The sequence below is a fragment of the Pelophylax lessonae genome (genome assembly GCF_965119305.1).
Source record: "Pelophylax lessonae genome assembly, chromosome: 1".
Taxonomy (NCBI): domain Eukaryota; kingdom Metazoa; phylum Chordata; class Amphibia; order Anura; family Ranidae; genus Pelophylax; species Pelophylax lessonae.
Window position 1 is genome coordinate 533326103 of NC_138768.1, and position 24506 is coordinate 533350608.

The 24506-nt window shown below is 40.7% G+C and overlaps 1 protein-coding gene across 9 annotated transcripts in view; it reads left to right on the forward strand.

Moving 5' to 3' along the window:
* SEC31A (SEC31 homolog A, COPII coat complex component) overlaps positions 1 to 24506 on the forward strand; it is a gene marked incomplete at its 5' end in the record, with an annotated part of 114559 nt that overhangs the window by 41829 nt on the left and 48224 nt on the right. For 8 of the 9 annotated variants that reach the window (XM_082243636.1, XM_082243637.1, XM_082243639.1 and 5 more), the window contains 7 exons: positions 4623 to 4700; positions 4941 to 5016; positions 5814 to 5992; positions 7961 to 8087; positions 9359 to 9504; positions 9587 to 9760; positions 9887 to 10045. In XM_082243636.1, coding sequence (XP_082099762.1) covers positions 4623 to 4700; positions 4941 to 5016; positions 5814 to 5992; positions 7961 to 8087; positions 9359 to 9504; positions 9587 to 9760; positions 9887 to 10045 — 939 coding nt within the window. The remainder of the gene's footprint in view (positions 1 to 4622; positions 4701 to 4940; positions 5017 to 5813; positions 5993 to 7960; positions 8088 to 9358; positions 9505 to 9586; positions 9761 to 9886; positions 10046 to 24506) is intronic. The other variant, XM_082243641.1, reaches the window with a different exon arrangement.

Sequence of the window (24506 nt, forward strand, 5' to 3'; positions counted from 1 at the left end):
TGGCATGCTTTGCATTTTATGGAGTACAATAATTTGACGTTTGGCAAGGTAATGTACTAGTTTTCTAAAGTAAAGATCCCACCTCTTTTATCCTCTTTAAATTTAATTTACTTTCTAGATTTGCATGACATTGCCCAGCTTGACTAATAAATGCCATTTGCATATCACTTTAAGTTGCAGCCTAATATTTATCTTTATGTTCAGAAGTCAACAATTTATGCTAGTTTACTGGAGTCCTTTAGTTGCTTACTATGTGAAGGGGAGTCATTTGAGAGGCATAGGCGCTTGATGATAGTAAAAGGTCCAGCCTTATTATTTGAGGTGTATGGTGGCCTTGATCTAATACATTTTTAATCTGATAATGGCAAATTGGCACTCCCCTCAATCATTCAGGATAGAAATGTAGGAGCACTCCTTGTAGACTTTTTTTTTTTTTTTTTTTTGAAGGTGCAAGGTAACCAAGGACATTGCTTGTTCTAGTGTAGTAACTTGCCAAGTAGTGAAAGAAAAACAGTTAGCAATAGCGGCTGTCCTAATTTTGACAATGTGACATGTAGTCATTGGGCTTAGAATAGAATGGAAATCTCTCCAACAGGGATACGGTAATTAACTCATGGGGAAGGGTTATAATACCTGTTATGTTTTTTATTGCTGTTGCTTATGTGTTTCGAGGAGGGATTTCTCCTAATTTATTTTCTTGGGAAAGGTAGTTTCCATAAAGGAATTAAAGAAAAATGTCTCCAATGCAGAAAGAGCAACTTAAAATCGTGAAATAAAAGGTGCCACGCCCCAGACAGATAAAATAAATAAAAAAAAGTATAAATAATAAAACCGTGGTATACACCTAGTAGATGTGAACATAATCTCCAAAAATGTGAAAGTCCAAGTCCATGATATAAACATAAAAATGATCATATCCTCAATGAAAATGTGGTAACTAATCCACCGTATAGAACTGGTAACTATTGCTGCCTATCCACCACCATGTATGCACTCACTAGACACTTGGCTATAAATGATCGCAGCAAACACACTGTACATCCATTCTTAATTCTGAAGAACAATTAAAAATGGTTCCACAATTGTCCCTCTGGGGGCAATCCAATCAAGAAGAGCAAGTAACAAAGAATGGCAGTGTATTGAACATTTCCAGAATGAAAGGGAATCTCGAGATCTGCTCCCAAATATTTCCCTAGCTTTGCAGGGCCCTTTTCGTTCACTGCCATTATTTGTTACTTGCTCTTCCTGATTGGATCGCTAATCCAGCTATGTTTGCTGCATTCATTTGTGGCTGAGTGTCTGGTGAGTGCGTACATGGTGGTGGATAAGCAGAACTAGTGAAAAGTCCTACAAGGTGGATGGTTACCACATTTGCATTGAAGAATTTCTATGTATATATTATTGACTTTGGACTATCACGTTTTTGTAGATTATTTTCACATTGATTATGTGTATATCACGGTTTTATTTTTTATACATTTTATTTTATCTGTATCTACCTTGTTGCCAGCTGCCCATACTTCAAAGCGCTATCTAAGGGTCCATTCACACTAGTGCGACTTGTCAGGCGACTTGGACAAGTCGCGGTTGGTCGCCTGCCATTGATTAGCACAGGACCCGTTCTAATAGGAGTGACACAAGTCGCTCCGACTTAGAAAAAGGGTCCTGTACTACTTTGGGGCGACCTGGAGGCGACTTGCATTGACTTCAATTATATGAAGTCCGTGCATGTCGCGCCGAGGTCGCGGTGCACCGCGACTTCACAGGTTGCCCCAGCAAGTCATGTTGCCCCTGTCTGAATGGGCTCTAACCCTGACACCAAGCCATTTAAATTGTCAAAGGCTCAAAAATACACCCAAAACTAAAAAATGGCTTGCTTAAAGTGGCCCCCAAACTGGTGCATCAGCTGTGTCTCAGTCTAGAGTGGTATGCCATTATTGAATACCCCTAACCATTTAAAAGTTTATGTGGTCATTTATTAAAATTTTCAAAATGAATAGCTGATCAATAATAAAAATGGTGTATCCAGTAATAATAGGGTTTTAAACAATATCACAGGTTGACTTACTTCACATAAGATACGACTTTCTTTTGGCTATGTAAGTTATATTGCAAGGCACAGAAATGCATTTGAATTATTTTCTGCTTTGGTTGCGTGGCATCCTGATATACATGAATAGATCTGGTCATTGAGCCCAAAGAATATAGTTTGGCTTGATTTATGCTAAGCTTGGGAAATAAGTGAAACATGCATTCAGACAGGTTTGGCATAAGAAATGCAAAAATAAACAGTCATTAAAACCCACCAATGACACTGATGAAAATGGATTGACTAGTTTTTCCTCTAGTCTGGATTACTCTGGTCACAGCCATTCAGGTTCCATGAAATAAGTGAAAATCTATGCTGGATTTTGAACTAGTTATGCCATACATGATGTTGCTGGGATTGTAAAATGGATCTAAGCTCTGTATCTGGAGGATTCCATTTCCAGTTGTTTAAATATGATCTGTGATTGGACAAGGGGAGAGGAATAGGTAGGGTAGATTACATGATCACGTCACTGTCGCATCTGCAGTTCTTATACCCGCTACTCAGTAGTTTCCAGCAAACGAATGAATAGACCATAAAGTAAATAGAGGAGCTGTAAACGTTTTATACCTCATTATAAGAGTTAACCTTTTTTTCTTCAGGAATTTAGATAAATCTCTGTGGCTAAAGTTATGCTTTAATCGAAGTGATCAAAGCTTTTTTTTTTTTTGTCCTACATCTGTTGTGGGTCCCAGGAAAGCACTTGTCTTCCTCGGACTCAAAATCAGCAGACAGCGGGCTAAAGCCTGCTGTCAGCTGGCCTTCCAGAACTGTTCCAGTCTCTGGAAGGATCCTGGCAATAATTTCAGGACCCACCCAGATGCCAGACAGTCAGCTCAGTAAGCCTCTCAGTGCACTGCTGAATGCCTGAGCCAGCTGGTTCTGCCCCCACACCAGCCTGGTGCTCCAGTGAGCGCTGGAAGAGAGTGGTGGCTGGTCGTCACTGCTCTCTGCTTAGTAGACTTAGAAATGAGCGATCAGTGGTCAGGTGATCGATCTGTTCTTGGGCTTGGAGCCGGTGGAGGACAGCTGCAGCATCAAACTGATACTGCAGCAGGGAGGTGAGTATGTATGTGTATTTTTTTGTTTTTCCACACTTCTCCTTTAAGCGTATTTTGCGGTTTGGACAGGGATATTTGTGATAACTTTGTCATTTTAATAGGTGATGGGTTTATGTGTCTCATTGACATTTTTGGTTTATTTTTGCATTGTTTATTAATCTTCAATAAAGATTTGTACTTATGCTGCATTCAGCTCTTGGTATCCTCCTTTGGTTGCATGGTTGTTCTGGTTGAGCAAGGATGGCATCCATTAATGTGGATGAGTTGGTGTGTACAATAATTGAAAATATAATAATAGTGACTCCCAGGTTTTTTTTTTTTTAATGGTTTTGGCTTGATGAAAAAAATGTTTAGTGCCTTGGGTATTGCCTTTCCTAGACTGCATTTAGAATACCAGTTTTAATTAATTAGCTTGGCTGTGCTGTAAGTGATGATTTTCATGTTCATTCATGTATGCAAAACCACATATTCTAATTTTTTGAGTACAGGATTCTGTGCCACACAATACCTAGATTTTGACAAATCCTTCTAAAGTATAACCCATGTTAAATTGCTCTTTTCTAATGCATAATAATCTCCATATGTATACTTAACTGTCTTCTAATACTGTACTGTACTGTACTTTACTTCCATATAAAAAAAATCAAATCAATATGTTACTGATCCCTAAAAAAAATCAAATCAATATGTTACTGATCCCTAAAAAAAATCAAATCAATATGTAACTGATCCCTAAAAAAAATCAAATCAATATGTAATCCCTATGAAAAAAAACAAATCAAATTTAAGGTTGGTGCTCGGTGGAAAGTGGATTAACCTACCAAAAAAAATAAAAAATTAAACTATTTATCATTAATTTACAGACACTAAAATGTAGAGTCTATATTGTTATGCTGCCATCTACAGGAGGTTAGACATTATGCCCAAAAAAAAATCAAGAGGCCAGCCCATAAAGGCTAAAAAAAATAAAAACACCCCTAACACAGTATGCTCAGTTTTGCGTAGTGTCCCGTAGGAGATGCAACATTTCTTTCCAGCTCTGCAGTGTTAAGACTATTAACATAGTATTTTTCTTCAGTCCTGTAATCTGCGCAATCTTTTGATCTGTAGTCCTATGCTAGAGGGTTTTGGATGACTGCAGTCTGTTCCCAAATATCCCTAAGAATCGGGCACTTCCCTTTGTCTATTGGTGAGATGTCTTGCACAGGAACACTGAGAAACATGACCCACGCTGGAATAGAAAACCGTATTAATACTGCAAATGTGATTTTACTCCTTGTAATCTACGCTGCAAATATTTATATATTTCCTAACATACATTTTCTATGTAGAGCATCCACCTTTTGAATGGCCACAAACCACCATGATATTATACAATCTTTTTCTCCAATGATTTTGAATTGATTTCAACTATTTTCTAATCTTTAATCCTCCCTTACTATTTCTATTTCTTTAACACTATTCTATAAAAGGCTGAGAAAGACTCTGACCAGGCTGTAGAGAGTGATGAGGAAGGAAGTGAACCTACTGAAGAGCTGAGCTTGGGGGAGGTACTGTATTTATTGAATGCTTTTTTTGTCACGAATTGTCAAAGTAAGTGCATTTCCACGCCATGCGTTAATCTAACGTGAAATGCCAAACTAGCGCTGTGTGTTGTCTCAAATTGTTTGCTGGTGGTTTAATTAATAAATATTGTAGCATTGCTTTCATGTTGCCATACACTATTTAAGTATTTTTTTTAAAGTTACGTGCAGTATAAGAGTGTGTTTTGTCTTTTTACATTCTCTTAGAATCTCAGTGTCAGTAAAGCAGATGTTGGGGACACCATTCCATCTGGCGAGACCTTCAATTTATCCGTGAGCGGAGGTAAGGTTATCACTTATTTTCTCAAACAGGATCCATTTGGAATGAAGGGGCTTTATAACTCTCAGATTATACTAAAACCTTAATATAGTAACTTGTATAAACAACAAAAACAACAAAGACGGTGCAAACACTTTGTGCATTATCTTCAGCATTTTAGGATAAAAATACATTATATTCTTACAAATAAAGAAGGATGAATAGTATAACTTAAAACACAAAATCCAGAAGTTCATTCTTCAACCTCAGCAAATTGTGTGGACTACAGTATCGGCTTAAGTGTTTCGGGGGTCTGGACCCCTTCCTCAGAACAATAGTTCTTAATAAAATTCTGACGATAATGCACTAGGAGGGTTTGCACCCTTTTTGCTGTTTATGCAGTAAACAACAATATGAGGAGGGCTGCAGCGCTTGAACCTTCCAGCCTGAGTTGCACAGTGGCCTTGAAACTTGTTTTCAGTGGCAGGCGTCCCTATGGCTTCTGAGCTCTGAAGTGTCAAGTTTGCATTATTTGAGTATATAGTAACCTGTGTTCTACATTATAGTCTAATTTGAACAGCAGTGGGGCGCTCAGTGTCATTTCAGTCCTTTTGGCAAATTCTGTCAATTCAGACATAATGGTGTACATATAAAATCCTAACTGCACAAGCAATAAATAGTTTCACCAGTAGGTAGCACTGCAGCTGTATTTGGAGATTAGACTTTTGATGATTTTGAATTTTGATTTGATTTTGATTCAGAATTAGATGAACAGATTCTATTATCTTTACCTTTGCTGAGACGTTCCATTGTAATTTCAGATGTAGATGGACTCATCACTCAAGCTCTGTTAATGGGTAACTTTGAAAGTGCAGTTGATCTCTGCCTGCACGATAACCGCATGGCTGATGCTATAATACTGGCTATTGCTGGTGGCCCTGATCTGCTAGCTAGAACACAACAGAAGTACTTTGCCAGGACACAAAGCAAAATAACCAGGGTATGTATTATACTTGGGGAATTTGTAGCTCATTGGTAGCACCAAACAGTGAGTTTACTATACGCCAGAAGTACATTTTAGGGCTTTTCCTGACAACTTTTATTTAAAAGTAACACAAATGTTCACATGGAAGTCTTCCCACGCAGGGGTTTCTCACCATCAACACCACAAGAAAAAATAACATTTGAGCTTCGTGGCTCTTTAGGCAACTTTACTGCTCAACTTAGTAGGTTTGGTCTTCCTGACAATCAAACACATCCAATGCTTGTGAACACACGTTGTACCTCAGCTCTGTGTCTTGTCTGCACGTCCTAGCTGCTCCCTCCTCACAGCTCCCTTCACACACACTGACCCGCTTGGGAGAGTGGGGCCCTGAGTTCTAACCCTGGCTCTAAGATGAATGCAGCACACACCTGAGCCATTAGTGTGCTTGCTATCCAGAAAACCTGGCCCAGACCGCCATATTAAACCGTGGCACTGGCTCCCCCTGCCACTGTATACTGTTCAAAGTTCCACATCCTGTCTTGTACATTGGCATTTTCTGTGTGCCTGTGTTCTCTTTGCGCCAAGTTCATTTTTTATCACAGGGGTTATTGCCAGTTGAGTAAAGCCAAACCGAAATACAAAAACATAGAATGCTGTGGGTTGCACTATACATCAAAACCTAAATGTTAAAAACCACTTACCATAGCAAACCAAAGTGCACAGCTGGCCTATCAAGTTTTTATAAGTTAAACAGTCACTGTCATGGTGGCAGTGCTAAACCTGTTGACAACATAAAAGTGGAGCCCAAATCGAGGCACTTCCAAATTAACCAGGAGACATGCCATGTGTTCAGTATCTCCAGCAACAATGTTCAGTAGACTGCCGACCATAGGCTCAGAGCATTTAATGGTGATGCAAATGTTGCACTCCTCTTCCTGTTATTTGTAGAAATGGAAGTAAGAAACAAAAAGCAAAAACAACTGATATGGCATGGCACTTCATTAAATAATGAAAAAAACAAGCAGTACTAAAGAACAGTAATCCATGGCAACCAATTGCATTTCAGATCTGTCAAAGATGATCTCTTATCTTTTACTTTATCATCTACTTTCAATAGGTTGCATTTTCTGTTCCAATATGTTTTTGGTTTTGAGAGTAAACGCGGAAATACAAAAACAAGCTGGTAAATCGCCTGCGCAGGGGCTAGATAATGGGTAAACATTGCAATCGGAGTAATAAATAACACAACCATAATAACCAAATTTTCAGAAGTCTGAAATTTTGGGAGGACACTGAAAAGTGGAAACTACTAAAATTCCCTATCCCCAAAATCTACGTGCAGTCACCGGAGGGGGGCTCTTCTCCTTCAGCTCACTCCGTGGATGGTGACGGTGTGAACGAGAGCAGAGGGGAACGAGGAAAAAAAAAATGAATCAGGAGAAGAGGGCCATAGGGGGAAGAGAGGGGAAGGGGTGACTTGGACTCGGAAGCCCCAAAGGGAGCAATCATACAAGGCCCAAACAGGTCAGTTGAAGTGAAGGGAACTCATGAGAGATCCATGGTTCCCAAATCTTTAGGAATTTGGCATGCAAGTCATTCACAATACTGGACATTTGCTCTTGAAGCATCATGGTGGTCATGCTTGATTTCACCCCCTGGAAGGCTACGCATTGGGTCTTCCAGGCTTGAGCTATGGACCATTTAGCCGCGATTAAAAAAATATGTGGCCAGCTTCTGCTGTGATGCATATATGCCGGGTATTGGGCAGTGTAGTAGAGCTAGCGTAACATTTTTACGGATCGTCAAATGGAAGAGTGTCTAAAGCAAAGCAAACCAAACACTCTAGACCAGAACATCTATAGGTTGAATTTTAAATCCTTGCTGGAAGAATGTGTTTGATTTAAAATGTTAACTTCTATTTTCTGTTATATTTGAGTGTTCCTTTCTTTTGTAGTGACACATTTTAATCTTTATTTCCCCTAGCTGATAACTGCCGTAGTTACTAAGAACTGGAGTGATATTGTTCAGTCATGCGATCTCAAAAACTGGAGAGAGGCTTTGGCTGCAGTGCTAACCTATGCTAGACCTGAAGAATTTGCCTCTTTATGCGGTATGGTATATTAAGAACTGTTTATTTATGTTTTATCACTATTATTTTGACTGCTGCATGGCCACACTGGATGGTTTCAGGGCTATATCTTTAGCTGAGTCGAGTATAGACCTGCACGATCGCCCCCCTTCTTGGGGGGATTAAGCTGAGTTGCCAACATTAAACACTCAAACATTTATCCAGCCATATTAGATCTAAGATCTGCCTCTTTCCCCTGATGCTCTTCCCCTTCTCATCCTGTCCTGGGCCTTTCTGACTGACAGGTTTCAGAACAGTATAGTTCAGATTGGTTCTTTTTAGAGGCCATTGGTCATTATTGAGTTTTTTTCCCCCCTAGCCCATGAGGGTTAGTGTATCACTGATAGTTGGACTCTTGGCAGCATGCAGCGGCAAACTCATATTGATGTTTTTAAATGATGCGGTTTTCAAAGGTGTGGCTTATTTTTCCAGGAAAATTTCTATACTGTAACTTAACTACCCCTGAAGAAGAAAAATTTTTTTGAAACTTGTTGGGCTTTCTTCTATCATGCATCTCTGACAGTCAAATATGGTTATTCCTGTGCTTGCTTCCACACTATTTTGTTTAACCGCATTTGTTTTGTGATGTACAAACCTTTTTTTGTTGTTTCACCTATGCCTAATTGTTAATAAAAATATTGTCAAAACGTTTTAAACTAGGACTACCTTTATGCCCTAAAAAAAATCCCAATAGAGGGTTCTGTGTCTACTTTTTAGCTATTAGGTATGCGGGCATCACTGTGTATCTCCATTTAACGGCAAACTAGTTTTCTGGTTGGCTTCCCTTAGCCCACCCCATCGGAGAACGCAGTAGCTCTGGGGTTGCAGGATTAAAATTCGCACCATCTATGCCCCGCTTCAAAGCCCTGTGTGTAAATTGGTTTTTAAGTACATACGATAGCAGTAAACTAAATCTCCCAGACCAGACTGCAAAATATGCTTGAGTTCCAGTTTGGTAAACCATATTTTAGGTGTGACAAATGCAATTTATTAGGTTTTACTTTTTGTCTACTACAATCCTTTCAAACCTTTCTTTTTAGGAGTCATTAAATGATTTAGGTAGGCTACTTACATGCTAGTGATGTGCAGAATTACATTTAATTAGCCTTAGTCAAATCCCACCAAGAAGTGCACAGCAGTGTTGCAGCAGTAGATTAGCCCAATCAGCTGAACCCTGAGAATCAAATTGCCTTCTTTAGAGATAGCCAGTTTAATGTGCTGTCAGAGTTTGACTCTTCTTGTTTTACCTGCAGATCTTTTGGGCTCACGACTTGAGAAAGAAGGTGATGTTTCTGTCCAAGCGCAAGCTTGTCTGTGCTACATCTGTGCTGGAAATGTAGAAAAACTGGTCGCCTGCTGGACCAAGGCCCAAGATGGTGCAAGTCCTCTCTCTCTACAGGTGGGTGGGGGTGCTGTCATTGATCTACATAACTTTTTTAGATGTAAATATTTTTAATAATTTTTTTTTTATATGTATTCAGGATCTTATAGAAAAAGTGGTCATCCTACGCAAATCTGTGCAGATCATGCAGGCTGTGGACACCCAAGATGTTGGCGTTCTGCTGGCCGAGAAGATGAGTCAGTATGCCAACCTGCTGGCAGCACAGGGCAGCCTTGCTGCCGCTATGGCATTTTTGCCCAACAACACAAACCAGGTGTGATATTTTTGTGATTATGTATTCAGGCAGAAAGTATGTTGCTGTTGGAGGCATAAGGAGGAGTCCTGTCGGACTGATGTTTGTGGAGTAGTAAGCTTTCCGATTTCTTTTTTCTCCGACCAGCTGAATGTTGTGCAGTTGCGGGACAGACTGTCACGAGCCCAAGGGGAAGGTGGCACAACCACCCCTGGAAATGTTGCACCCCATGGAGGACCAGCTACGTTACCACAACGCATGACAACACACGCAAAACCTGCAGCAGACAACCAGTACTACCCGCAGGTAACACACTAAATTGCCCTGTTGATTTGAAATAGTATTGAATTAGTTTGTGAATGCCTAATAATTTTAATCAAATTCATAAAAAATGGACCTGTAACTTATTTCCTACATTATCTTTCTGCTATTTCCTACATTATCTTTCTGCATTAGCATGTAAAGTTTCTGAGTGCTGTGTGCTGCTGACTGTATATTTGGGTTGTTCGTTTAATATCTGAAGCAATCCAGTTAATGCATGATAACAATTACATATATACACACAGATCATGGTTGTGACAGCTGCACTTTCTGTGAAAAAGTGTAAGCCAAACCACCTTGTTTCCTCCCAAGGGTATTAGGCTTCTGAACAGTGATTGCCTAACAAAGTACTGTCTTTTGAATCTTTATCTCCTAATCTTTTGGAGATTTGCAACAATTCTAATCTGTAACAAACATTTTAGACTAAACCAATTCCATTGGACCCAACAAATGTCCTATCCTATGCAAATTTGGACTTTCTGGTGATTGGCATTTGCATAAGTTAAGGTATGTCCCATACTATGCAATATTTGGGCCTGGTAAAAGGCTGCCTAAAGTGGTTGTAAACTTCAGACATGAAATAGGAACAAAACATATCCCTCTATAGTGTGTACTTGTCTCAATTAAAAACCCCAAGTCATTTCTGTCTGCTGCTTTGTTCCTCTGCTATCAGCATGAGCTGCTTCTGACAATTTTTCCTAACACCAAGAGAAAAATGGTGGCAGGGGAGGGATCTCCAGCAGATTGGCAGCCTCAGCTCTGTTCCTGTTTGCTGTGTGAAGGGGGTGTGTCCCTTCCCTCAAATCAGCTGTCAGACCTCTCCTCGCTGAGCTCTGCAGAGTGTAACTTCACATCTCCTTCCCCTTTTTTCTGAATTCTCCAACAAGCTTATGAATTAGGCACTTTAAACAGATGTAGAGAAGAGAAGACTGCAGGTACAACTTATGTAGGAGGATTTGTTTCATCTCTGTGTATCACCTGAGGATAGTTCCTTCCCTGGTTATATGTAAGGGTTTACAACCATTTTAAGCACCATATGCTCTGATTTGGGAGGAGTAATGGCCACACTCCCTATACCCCTATATTATTAAAGGTATGCACTGACCGAAGGAAGTGTTATGAGACTCATGACTTTGCCTATAATTCAAGTTCTAGCTCTTCATAACATGTCTATTAGTTATATTCCCTGCCAAATTTGCCAGCTCTATTGCTTACCGTAGCTGGCTTTTCTGAAGCCAGGTGAACTAGTCTCCCTTCCACTGTTGCAATTTCTGCAATGTAAAATGGTGAGAGCAAGTAATGACCACATCAGAGCGACACTTGTAACTAAAGTGCTCATAAAAATATAAGAAGCCCGATCAGTTTACAATCATGCTTAAAATATAATTTGTTTTTTTTTTATATATATTTTAATTTATTATGGTTAGGGCAAAAAAATATTCCTCTATCGGCCATTGAGGGACATAGGTTGATGGTAATTAAGCAATGTAGGGTTTTCCCTGCTGCCCAAGATGAACAGATTTAAAAAATCTAAAGGGCAGCCCCCTAGGAGTATGGATTTCTCCTTTTCTGTTATAATATTAAAATTGGAAGATATAAAGCATACTAGTGGTCTTTATGTGACGAGCCTTCATTTGGCAGTGACTACCCATCAGTGTTCCAGTTGGCAGAGGAATCTGCTATTCAGATCAGAACAGTTTATCTAGGATTTCTAGCTGTGTTTTCCTTGTGGGAACGAACTGTTGTGGCTGGTGGTAGGATGAATGGTGTGTGAGCTTTTTCCTTGTATCTGTACGTAAGTGCATCTCTTTACAGCGGCTGATCAGTAAGTATGTGAGAGACTTGATACTCCTCATTCTTTTTCTCTTCTAGTCTTCCTATATTCTATATAGGTTGTAAGCTGGGTATGTGAATTTTGGCTCTTTTCTAAAGACTATTTGTCTGTCTGGTCTGAACCATTGCTCTGCCAGTTCAGCTAAGGTGTGTTCCTTTCTGATTATTGGTATTTGCTGGGACTCCGGGCCACAGTTTATTTTTTGCCCTATTGTCTACCTGTGCGGGTATGCGCTAGGGGTGCACCGATCCGACTTTTCTTGCCCTGATACCGATATCTGGCATTGTGCATCTGCCGATACCGATCCGGAACTACACACATACACAATATGCATGTGGCTGCAGTACAGAGCAAAGCTGCTGCTTCATGTGTATGGCTCCTCCATTCACAGGCGGAGTGCATCTCATATCACTCCGCCTGTGAGCCAGCCCTATACAGGAAGTAGCGGCTCCCATCCCATACTACTACACCAAGTAAGGAACGGCTGAGCCGGGACTCGGCAAAACCGGATCGGCCCGTGGATCGGTGAATTTTACCGATCCCCCGATCCAGCTATTTTGGCAGTATCGGTGCCGATATCCGATCCTAATAACGGATCGGTGCATCCCTAGTATGCGCCATGATTGTGCTCAGACTGCTCATTCTACATCACGGCTGATTATTTGACAGGGTGGCTGCAGCATCTAAAGGCTAGATGGTCGTGCCGTGGTGATGTGCACTTATATCTTTGGTATTCAGCTTCAGGATCTGTGCTGCTGTCTCAGCTAACCTCCAGATGGCAGCCACAAGTATAACATCATGTCTGAGTTCTAATATCTGGGCCAATGAATTAGGGCTGCAACTATTGATTATTTTCATAATCAATTTGTTGGCCAATTTTTGTTTCGATTAATGTGTGGCATATAATTTAGTTGATATGTAAAGTTTAAAAAAAAAAAAGGCAATTTATTCTTAAATATCTATATGTAGTGGTAAAGATAAATAACCAACTAATATGGTTAGAGAGAAAAATTTCTAATGCACTCTGAGAATAACAGACAGAAGAGATATACAGTATATACTATTAGAGGTTAAATCTTGTAAATATCAGACTCGAAGATCAAATTTTTTATTTAAAGGAAAAAAAAAATGTAAAGACTGTTTTGCCTATTTTCAGACAGAACTGTGATATGTATGACAGAATTCCCTTGTCATAGGCAGGTGACGCCTGCTGTCACTTATTCTGGCCATACAAAAACAATGTCTTCCTTCAAAAATTTTTCATTTTAAGAACGGTCCTTTGATTTGCTAATCCTTAGTGGGGTCAAATTGACATTTGTTTTCGACCACAGTGACAGGTAAATTTGAAGGAGCAGAATAGAAAACCTCTTGGTCAAAAGAATTTTCAGGTTATGTGGTTTTCATTCAGAAATTACATTAATTTTAAAACAGTGTTAAAAGCAAGTGAAATTTTCAAACAATATTCTTTCATTCAAATATAGAAAAGACAGCGCAGATTTGGGTGTAAAATTACTTATAAAGTGCTCAAAGTGCTAAATATTAATGATTGGTGCATATATAAATAAATACCACATAAAATCTTAAGTATACAAGAAAATATGCAAGTAAATATAAATAGATAAATAAATATATATGGAAATCTCTTAACGTATATATTAGAAGTGCAAATCACCACCTAATAAATAGTGCAATTGATATAAATAGAACGAATAAATGACATATGAAAGTCCAATATCAAAAGCCAAAGGTGCAATAGCCAGCAAGTGGCAAGTGAAAGTCTTTTGATTGTAAAAACAACCCGAAAAGGTGCTCAAGTGCTGGAAATGAATGCATGCGACAATGGTGCGATGGTGATGATCCTCTCCCCTAGGCAGTTGACACTTACCGGACAGTGTGGACCCTTAACCACTTTACTACCAGTCACGTAACCTCTACGTCGGCTGACTTTGAGTGGTTATACCGGGATGATGCCTCTAGCTAGAGGCATCATCCCGGTACCGTTGTTTGAAGCCGACGGTCGGCTTTCCGTCGGTAACGATCGATGCGGCTCGGGAGCCGCTCGATCATTACCCGGGGGGGGCGGGAGGGGACGTCCCCCCCCCTCCCGCCGCCTTCCGCGGCTTTGCTCGGGGCTACCGTCCCACCGGGAGCCCCGAGCACCCAGCCGGCACGTCCGCCGGCTGGATGGAGTCCCGATGAATGCCGGAAACGGCATCGATCGGGTCTCCGATGACGTAACCCGGAGGCGGCGTCCATGACGTCACGTCCGGGTTACTGTGCTGCAAAAGGCGGCAGATTTGAAAAACGGCTGTATGCAAAAATGCCGTTTTCGGCGTTTTGCATACAGGGAAGTGTAGTGGAGGGGTCTAGGGTCTTTTAGACCCTCGATCCCTCCATAAAGTGTACCTGTCACGACATATTGCTGTCACCAGGGATGTTTACATTGCTTGTGACAGCAATAAAAGTGATCAGATTTTTTTTTTTTTTAAAAACCTGTAATAAAGTTTAAAAAAAAAGAAAAAATAAATAGGAAAAAAAAAAAAAAAAAAAATTTAGCCGTCCCCGTCACCGTTAGCTCGCGCACAAAAAAAAACGTATACGCAAGTCGAGCCGCAAATGAAATCGCTGTTCAAACCACACATGTGAGGTATCGCCGCGATCGCCAGAGCGTGGGCAATAATTAAAAAAAAAGAGCTACACTCTAACTCTAAACTGGTAACCGTTAAATAAATTTAAAGCGTCGCAGATTGAGATCTCTATTGACCGTAGTTTGTCGCCATCCCACGGGGGGGCGCAATTTTAAACCGTAACATGTTTGGTATCTATTTACTCGGCGTGACATCATCTTTCACAATATACAAAAAAAATGGGCTAACTTTACTGTTTAGTATTTTTTAAATGCAGTGAAATGTGATTTTTCAAATTTTTTCCAAAAAAATGGCGTTTTAAAGACCGCTGCGCAAATACCGCGTGACAAAAAATTTTGCAATGACCGACATTTTATTCTCCAGAGTCTTTGCTAAAAAAATATATATAATGTTTGGGGGTTCTAAGTAGTTTTCTAGGAAAAAATACTGGTTTTAACTTGTGAACAAAAAGTGTCCGAAATAGGGCTGGGGCTAAAGTGGTTAAACTATACAGCGTAAGGGTCTCACAGGCATGGTCCGGCATATAATCCGGGTGAAGTACTGTGGATAGAACTGGCTGTCAATGCGGGTTCACTGTACAATCTCACCAGATGGTCCCCATATAGAAAGGAAAGGAATAATCCCAAATAGTGTAATATTGCTTAAAAATGGAATTTATTGGTCTCAACAGAAGAATAAAACTCACATTTCAGATGATTAAAATAGGCACTGTACAAAACGGTAGATCTCCTAAAAATGACGGTGCGCAGCGGGGCTTGGCTCCGGCGTGCGTTCCACCGCTACCAGAAGTGACGTTTGCAAGGGGCTCGTAGCCGGAAATTGCGCAATTTCACTCATGGGAAAGAAAATGGCTTGATACCATCATTGTTAATGAGGGAATCTTTTCTGCTGTGCTCTTGTGTATGCATGTTTTCCTGCCATCGGAATACAATCACTGCGTCTGGCTATAGCCAGCGGCAGTAATCACATTGAAATTCACTGTGACCTGGTTTTCTATATGTATTTTTCTGTGATCTGTAAAGTCATTGTGCCTGTCTTATCAGACACAATGATTTTACAGACATAGGTAAAAAGGTTCTGCAAGCAGTTATTTAGTTCCCATTATTTTTCTTTTGTCTGGTGTTTGGCTTTTGGGCTGGTTTGCCTATTTTGTTTTGTTGTGCCCGTCCCTCTGTTTAGACTGCTTTTGGTTGACGTTGCTAAATTACCATCAAGTTGTGTCCCTCAATAGAAGATTTAGGAGAAAATTAGGATTTTTTTTCTCACTCGCCATAAAATCCCTTTCTTGGATTCTATGCTTTTTTCTCTTTTACTGCTTGCTACAACTAGGGAGGTGGGGGTTAAATCCTGATCACTGTCCTTCATTCTTCTGCCTAGTGTCCATTTCTCCTGTAGGCAGCAGTACCACCATCAAGTTCATGCCTCTAAGAATTCCAAGAATAGGATTTTATAGCGAGTGCAAAAATCCTAATTTACCTTGAATGAACCAGCAGTGACTCCTCTTTCTCTCCTTATCTTCCTCCATTCTTAATAAAAGGACCCCCCGCACATTTCAATCAGAGACTTAACTGAAACAGCTATTCTGCATTCTGTTTTGCAAACTGATACTGCTTTTTGAACCATTTTGGTGCTTGCTCCATTAAATGTTTGTTATGGGAACAAAGATTTTACATAATGTTTGCAGGTTAAAGTGGTTGTAAACCTCAGTCATTAAATCTGAATGAAGCACATATATATCTCCAAAGCTCCGAATGTCATTTCTCTCTGGTGCTTCGTTCCTCTGTTATCAGCATGAATCACTTCTGACAAGTTTTCCTGACACGTGAGATAAATTTGTGATGGGGGAGGAAGCTCAACATAGAGATTGTCTATTCAGAAAACAGCTTCATATCCTTCCTTCACTCCTGTTTGCTGTGTGGAGGGGGAAGGGGGGGGTGGGGTGGGGTGGGGTGTGCCCTTCCTCCAATCAGCTCTCACACAGTGTAACTACAGCCTCTCCACCCCCTCTACTGTGATGCTAACAGATGGAGAAGGATCTTAACCGGTTGCCGACCGCCGCACGACTACATACTGCGGCGGTCAGCCCCGGCCAGGCAGAGTGACGTATGGATACGTCACTCGCCTGTCACTGACTTGAGAGCCAATTGCGGGCGCGCGCCCGCCGAGGCTCGTTCACTGACAAGTCAGTGCGTGTCACACTACGATCGCTCCGGTGAAGGGAGAAAGGCGGAGCGGCTTATGTAAACAAGCCGCCTGTCATTCTCCCTGGTGTAAAAATGAAGATCAGACGGTTCTACTATGTAGGACCGTTGATCTTTGTTTTTACACCAATAGCAATGTCCCTATACAGTTAGAATCACGCCCCTAGGACACACTTAACCCCTCCCTGTCCAATACAGTTAACCCCTTCCCTGCCAGTGTCATTTTTGCAGTAACAGTGCATATGTATAGCACTGATTACTGCAGTAATGTCATTGGTAACCCCAAAAGTGTCAAAAATGTCAGTCAAGGGTCCGATCTGTCCGCCGCAATGTTGCAGTACCGAAAAAAAATCGCAGATCGCCGCCATTACGCGTTAAAAAAAAAAAAACACCAAAAATGACAAAAATCTTTCCCTTTGTTAGTAAACGCGATAACTTTTGCGGAAACCAATCAAAATACGCTTTTTGCGATTTTATTTATTTATTTATTTTTTTTTTTTACCAAACATATGTAGCATAAAACAAATTGGCCGAAAATGTTAAAAAATTTAGATTTTTACATTTTTTTGGGGGAATTTCATATAAAAAAAATGTGAAAAATATTGTTATTTTTGCAAAATTTACGCTCTTTTTTTGTTTATAGCGCATGATCAAAAAATCGCACAGGTGATCAAATACCACCAAAAGAAAGCTCTGTTTGTGGGAAAAAGACGTCAAATTCGTTTAGGTACAGCGTCGCACGACCGCGCAATTGTCCGTTAAAGTCACGCAGTAAAAAATCTCAAAAAACCCCCTGGTCTTTTAGCAGCCAAATCCTCCGGGGCTTACTTAAGTGGTTAACATGATTCTGCCCTTTTGAAGGGGTGTAGGGAAGAGAAGCCTGCAGATAATCAAGTACAACTTATGTAGGAGGATATATTTTATCACTGTATATCACCTGAGGCCAGTCACTTCACTGGGTATATGTGAGGGTTTACAACCACTTTAAACTGATTTTTTTTTTTTTTAAACATGCACGTTTACAAGAAAAAATAAATTGTCCATAAGGGCTTGATAACACTTGTGGTTTTGGGGGGGGGGGGGTCTGTAGAAATAGGTTGTTACATTTTTACTTCCCGTCCTTAATCTGTAAGGTAGCAGGATGGGGGTGCACACATGTCGAGGCAAAAACCATAACTACATGGTAGTGCAGAATTTGCCGGATTAAAACAGGCAGTGCTTAAAAGAGGTACGGCAAAAGCTTTTTTGTCCATACTTTTCTTCTGGGTCACAGTGGTGAACATCACTTTATTATCAGGATTCTCCCAGATGCCTGGACCGGCAGCACACCTCAGAGCCTGAGCCAGCTATTGCCTCCCCAGCCCAGGGGCGGACTGACAACTCATGGGGCCCCCGGGCAATAGGAGATCATGGGGCCCCCTGTGTCCTCACCCACACAAAGCCCCACTTACATATTGCCCTGCCCACACTACATGCATTCGTCACAGAATTTCTCTACACTATGCTTAAAATAGATGTTTATTATATAAAATAAAGAAAAATAAACTTACATTAAAGAAAGTACAACAGTGGTACATTTCCAAAATGAAAGCAGAGTTCCACTCAAAAGTGGAAACTATGCTTATCTAATTCCTCTCCCCCCACCCCCTTCCGGTGCCACACTTGGCACCTTCGGGGGTGAGCGGATACCTGTGTTTTCAAGGTACCCTGTCCCCACTTCTGTCATACCTTGCCTAAGCGAGGTATGCCAGCATTTCTGTCCCCTCCTCCTTCCCCTGCGGACGGGCCAGTGAGAGAGCTGACCACCAATTTGAGGAGCATTCTTTCCACTGACCACCAATTTGAGGAGCATTCTCCCTGCCAAAGTGTATGGATGTCAGTGTTATACTGTAGGGTATTAAATATGGGTGGGTGTTGGCGCTGCTAGTATTAAATATATGTGAAAAGATGACTAAATCTTAGTACAAGTGCAGTGGTGGTTGTATTCATATACAGTGCCTTGCGAAAGTATTCGGCCCCCTTGAACTTTGCGACCTTTTGCTACATTTCAGGCTTCAAACATAAAGATATAAAACTGTATTTTTTTGTAAAGAATCAACAACAAGTGGGACACAATCATGATGTGGAACGAAATGTATTGGATATTTCAAACTTTGTTAACAAATAAAAAACTGAAAAATTGGGCGTGCAAAATTATTCAGCCCCTTTACTTCCAGTGCAGCAAACTCTCTCCAGAAGTTCAGTGTTGACCTAAATGACTAATGATGATAAATAGAATCCACCTGTGTGTAATCAAGTCTCCATATAAATGCACCTGCACTGTGATAGTCTCAGAGGTCCGTTTAAAGTGCAGAGAGCATCATGAAGAACAAGGAACACACCAGGCAGGTCCGAGATACTGTTGTGGAGAAGTTTAAAGCCGGATTTGGATACAAAAAGATTTCCCAAGCTTTAAACATCCCAAGGAGCACTGTGCAAGCAATAATATTGAAATGGAAGCAGTATCAGACCACTGCAAATCTACGAAGACCTGGCCGTCCCTCTAAACTTTCAGCTCATACAAGGAGAAGACTGATCAGAGATGCAGACAAGAGGCCCATGATAACTCTGGATGCACTGCAGAGATCTACAGCTGAGGTGGGAGACTCTGTCCATAGGACAACAATCAGTCGTATACTGCACAAATCTGGCCTTTATGGAAGAGTGGCAAGAAGAAAGCCATTTCTTAACCACTTAAGCCCCGGAAGATTTTACCCCCATTCCGACCAGGGGGTATTTTACGACTCGGCACTGCGTGACTTTAACTGACAATTGTGCGGTCATGCAATGTGGTACCCAAACGAAATTTACGTCCTTTTTTTCCCACAAACAGAGCTTTCTTTTGGTGGTATTTGATCACCTCTGCGCTTTTTATTTTTTGCGATATTAATAAAAAAAGAGCGAAAATTTTGCAAAAAAATGACATTTTCAACTTTGTCTTTTAAAAAATATCCAATATACTCAATTTATGTATTTTTTTTTGGCCAAAATATATTTAGCTACATGTCTTTGACAAAAAAAAATTCAATGAGCGTATTTTTATTGGTTTGCGCAAAAGTTATAGCGTCTACAAACTATGGTGTAAATACAGAAATTTACGCAGCTTTAATTTTTGACTGCCTATCTCATTTCATGAAGTGCTAAAATGGCAGGGCAGTACAAAACCCCCCCAAACTACCACTTTTTGGAAAGTAGACATCCTAAGGAATGTTCTGAGAGGCATGTTGAGCTCATTGAATATTTCATTTTTTTGTCACAGGTGTTTGAAAAATGACTAAAAATTTTTTTTTTTTTTTTTTTTACACAAAGTTGTCATTGAAATGATATATTGCTCACACATGCCATGGGTATATGTGTAATTACACCCCAAAATATATTCTGCTGCTTCTCCTGAGTACAGGGATACCACATATGTGGGACTTTTTGGGAGCCTAGCTGTGTACGGGACCACAAAAACAAATCCCCACCATCAGAATTTCAAAGGGCGTACATTTTTCATTGCATTTTCTCACTACCTCTAACGGTTTAGGAGGCCCTGAAATGTCAAGATACCACAAAACCCCCCCAAATGACCCCATTTTGGAAAGTAGACACCCCAAGCTGTTTGCTAAGAGGCATGGTGAGTCCATGGAATATTTTATATTTTACCACAAGTTTTGGGAATATTACTATTTTTTTTTTTTATTTTTTTTTTTTACACAACGTTGTCACTAAAAGATAAAATTCTCACACATGACATGGGTATATGTGGAATTACACCCCAAAATACATTCTGCCACTTCTCCTGAGTATGGGGATGCCCCATGTGTGAGACTTTTTGGGAGCCTAGCTGTGTACAGGACCGCGAAAACCAATCAACACTCCCAGGTTTTCTAATGGCGTAAATTGTGCATGTCACCTCTGCACTACCTGTCACAGTTTCGGAGGCCCTAAAATTCCAAGATAGCACAAACCCCCCCCAAATGACCCCATTTTGGAAAGTAGACACCCCAAGCTATTTGCTGAGAGGCATGGTGAGTCCATGGAATATTTTATATTCTGCCACAAGTTCCGGGAAATACATATATATATATATTTTTTTTTTTTTTTTTCACAAAGTTGTCAGTAAATGAAATATTGCTCACACATGCCATGGGTATATGTGAAATGACACCCCAAAATACATTCTGCTGCTTCTCCTGAGTACAGGGATACCCCATGTGTGAGACTTTTTTGCAGTCTAGCCGAGTACAGGTCCCCGAAAACCAGTCCCCGCTTTCAGGCTTTCCAAGGGCGTAAATTGTTGATTTCACTCCTGACTACCTATCACAGTTTCGGAGGCCCTAAAATTCCAAGATAGCACAAAACCCCCCCAAATGACCCCATTTTGGAAAGTAGACACCCCAAGCTATTTGCTGAGAGGCATGGTGAGTCCATGGAATATTTTATATTTTGCCACAAGTTCCGGGAAATATATATATATATATATATTTTTTTTTTTTTTCACAAAGTTGTCAGTAAATGAAATATTGCTCACACATGCCATGGGTATATGTGAAATGACACCCCAAAATACATTCTGCTGCTTCTCCTGAGTACAGGGATACCCCATGTGTGAGACTTTTTTGCAGTCTAGCCGAGTACAGGTCCCCGAAAACCAGTCCCCACTTTCAGGCTTTCCAAGGGCGTAAATTGTTGATTTCACTCCTGACTACCTATCACAGTTTCGGAGGCCCTAAAATTCCAAGATAGCACAAAACCCCCCCAAATGACCCCATTTTGGAAAGTAGACACCCCAAGCTATTTGCTGAGAGGCATGGTGAGTCCATGGAATATTTTATATTTTGCCACAAGTTCCGGGAAATATATATATATATATATATTTTTTTTTTTTTTTTTTACACAAAGTTGTCAGTAAATGATATATTGCTCACACATGCCATGGGTATATGTGAACTGACACCCCAAAATACATTCTGCTGCTTCTCCTGAGTATAGGGATACCCCATGTGTGAGACTTTTTTGCAGTCTAGCCGAGTACAGGACCCCGAAAAAAATACATTTTTTTTTAATTTATTGCACAAATACACTATATAATTCCAATTTTTTTGGTAAAATTTAAAAGATGATCTTATGCCGAGTTCATAGACACCTAACATGACATGCTTTAAAAATTGCGCATGCCTGCGCAGCGACAAAAACGTATGTACATTTTTGAAAACCTTTAAAAGTCTCTACAGGTTACCACTTTAGACTTACAGAGGAGGTCTACTGCAAGAATTACTGCACTCGATCTGGCGATCGCGGCGATACCTCACATGCATGCTGCAATTGTGGTTTACATATGACACTAGACCACCGCTTGCGTGCGCCATTGCGCGCAAGCACCGGGGGTAAGGGGGGGGGCTCAATTTTTTTTTTTTTTTTTTCTTTTGCTTTTTTATGTTATTTTGACACCTTTCCTTTAATTTTTTTTTTTTTTAAATCATTTTTATTGTTATCATAGTGAATTTAAATATCCCCTATGATAGCAATCTGTAGTGACAGGTACTCTTTTTAAAAAAAATTGGGGTCTTTTAGACTCTAGATCTCTCCTCTGACCTTAACGCATCTGACCACACCAAAATTGGTGTGATAAAATACTTTCCCAATTTCCCAATGGCCCTGTTTATTTCTGGCGAAACAGAAGTCATAAAATGCTCGTAGCCTCCGGCATCTTAGGCCATAGAGATGATTGGAGCCATTCTCATCTCCAATTAGCTCTATGGTTAGATAATTGAACCACCGGCTGCACTCTCGGGTTAACCGGTGGGACAGGAGAGCCAGAGAAAAACCATGGAAGGCTGCGGAAGGCGGCGGTGGGGGGGGGGGAGGCCCCTCCCACTGCATGTAAAAGCAGTCTAGCGGCCAATTACCTGCTAGAATTGCTTTTACATGTAAGCCGACCGCTGGCTGTAAAAAACGATACCAAGATGATGCCTAAATCTGCAGGCATCATCCTGGTATAACCACTCAAAGTCCAGCAACGTACCAGTACATTGCTGGTCCTTGTTTGGCATATAGGTTTTTTTTTTTTTCATGCAGCCTGTGGGCTGAACGGAAAAAAAGAGAACCTATCAGAAATCAGCACAGGAATAATGCGTAGTATTACTCATCATTAACCGCCCAAACAACCACCCACTGAATTTAATGATGGGTATACACGACACTATCCACGTATACCAAAATAGGATTTTAACTGCAGTGCTGAAATCAGAAAATCACCACAGCTGCTATCAGCAAAGGTATCCATATATGCTGAGCGCAAACGCTGTTTGTGTCAGAATATATAAAATCAATGCGTGGTAGCCGACGAGGGACCTGCAAGAGAAACAGGTCACAAAAGAATGAAAAAACAAACAAAGGACATTGAAAAAAAGTATAGTAGGAAGGAGTAGAAGGACATATAAAATGACTGACAACAACAGTTTTTGGATTTTCATCATTAACCGCCCAAACAACCACCCACTGAATTTAATGATGGGTATACACGGCGCTATCCACGTATACCAAAATAGGATTTTAACTGCAGTGCTGAAATCAGAAAATCACCACAGCTGCTATCAGCAAAGGTATCCATATATGCTGAGCGCAAACGCTGTTTGTGTCAGAATATATAAAATCAATGCGTGGTAGCCGACGAGGGACCTGCAAGAGAAACAGGTCACAAAAGAATGAAAAAACAAACAAAGGACATTGAAAAAAAGTATAGTAGGAAGGAGTAGAAGGACATATAAAATGACTGACAACAACAGTTTTTGGATTTTCATCATTAACCGCCCAAACAACCACCCACTGAATTTAATGATGGGTATACACGGCGCTATCCACGTATACCAAAATAGGATTTTAACTGCAGTGCTGAAATCAGAAAATCACCACAGCTGCTATCAGCAAAGGTATCCATATATGCTGAGCGCAAACGCTGTTTGTGTCAGAATATATAAAATCAATGCGTGGTAGCCGACGAGGGACCTGCAAGAGAAACAGGTCACAAAAGAATGAAAAAACAAACAAAGGACATTGAAAAAAAGTATAGTAGGAAGGAGTAGAAGGACATATAAAATTACTGACACCACAACAGTTTTTGGATCCTTTTATTTTTCTTTCTAACTGTTCCTTTACTTCTTGATTTGGGAGGGACTGCGATCATCTGCGATCTTCTCTTCCAGCTTGGGTCTCTCAAAATGTCGATGGACATCCAACATCCTTCGAGACCCTGTGTTTATGTGCCCTACACTGTGTCGTGCTGTACCCTACGCTAATAATCCACTAGTGTATGGTAGCGCTCGAAACATTCCCCGATGCAGAGACCAGGTTGGTCAGGACATTTGGGACAATAGTAACGGGTGTCACGCCTAAATCCGCGCTTGCTACAGACACGACATCTTCTTTGGGGCCATCTTTGGGTAGGGGTACTCGGGAGGACATGTGAAAAATGCCTCTCATGCAGCCGGCTCACTGCATCTGGAAGGGGAAGTTGGGCAGGCATGCCTCCTGGGTACAGGTAGGCAAGGATGATCTCTTCCTGGAATTCCCGGAAAGATCCAGTTCGTCCTGACGCCCTGTATAGGACAAAGGCGTTCAGCATAGCCAATTGGTATAGGTAAACAGACACTTTTTTGTACCAGCGTCTGGCTTTACGGGCAACTAAATACGGCGCCAAAAGCTGGTCGTTAAGGTCCACCCCTCCCATGTTAAGGTTA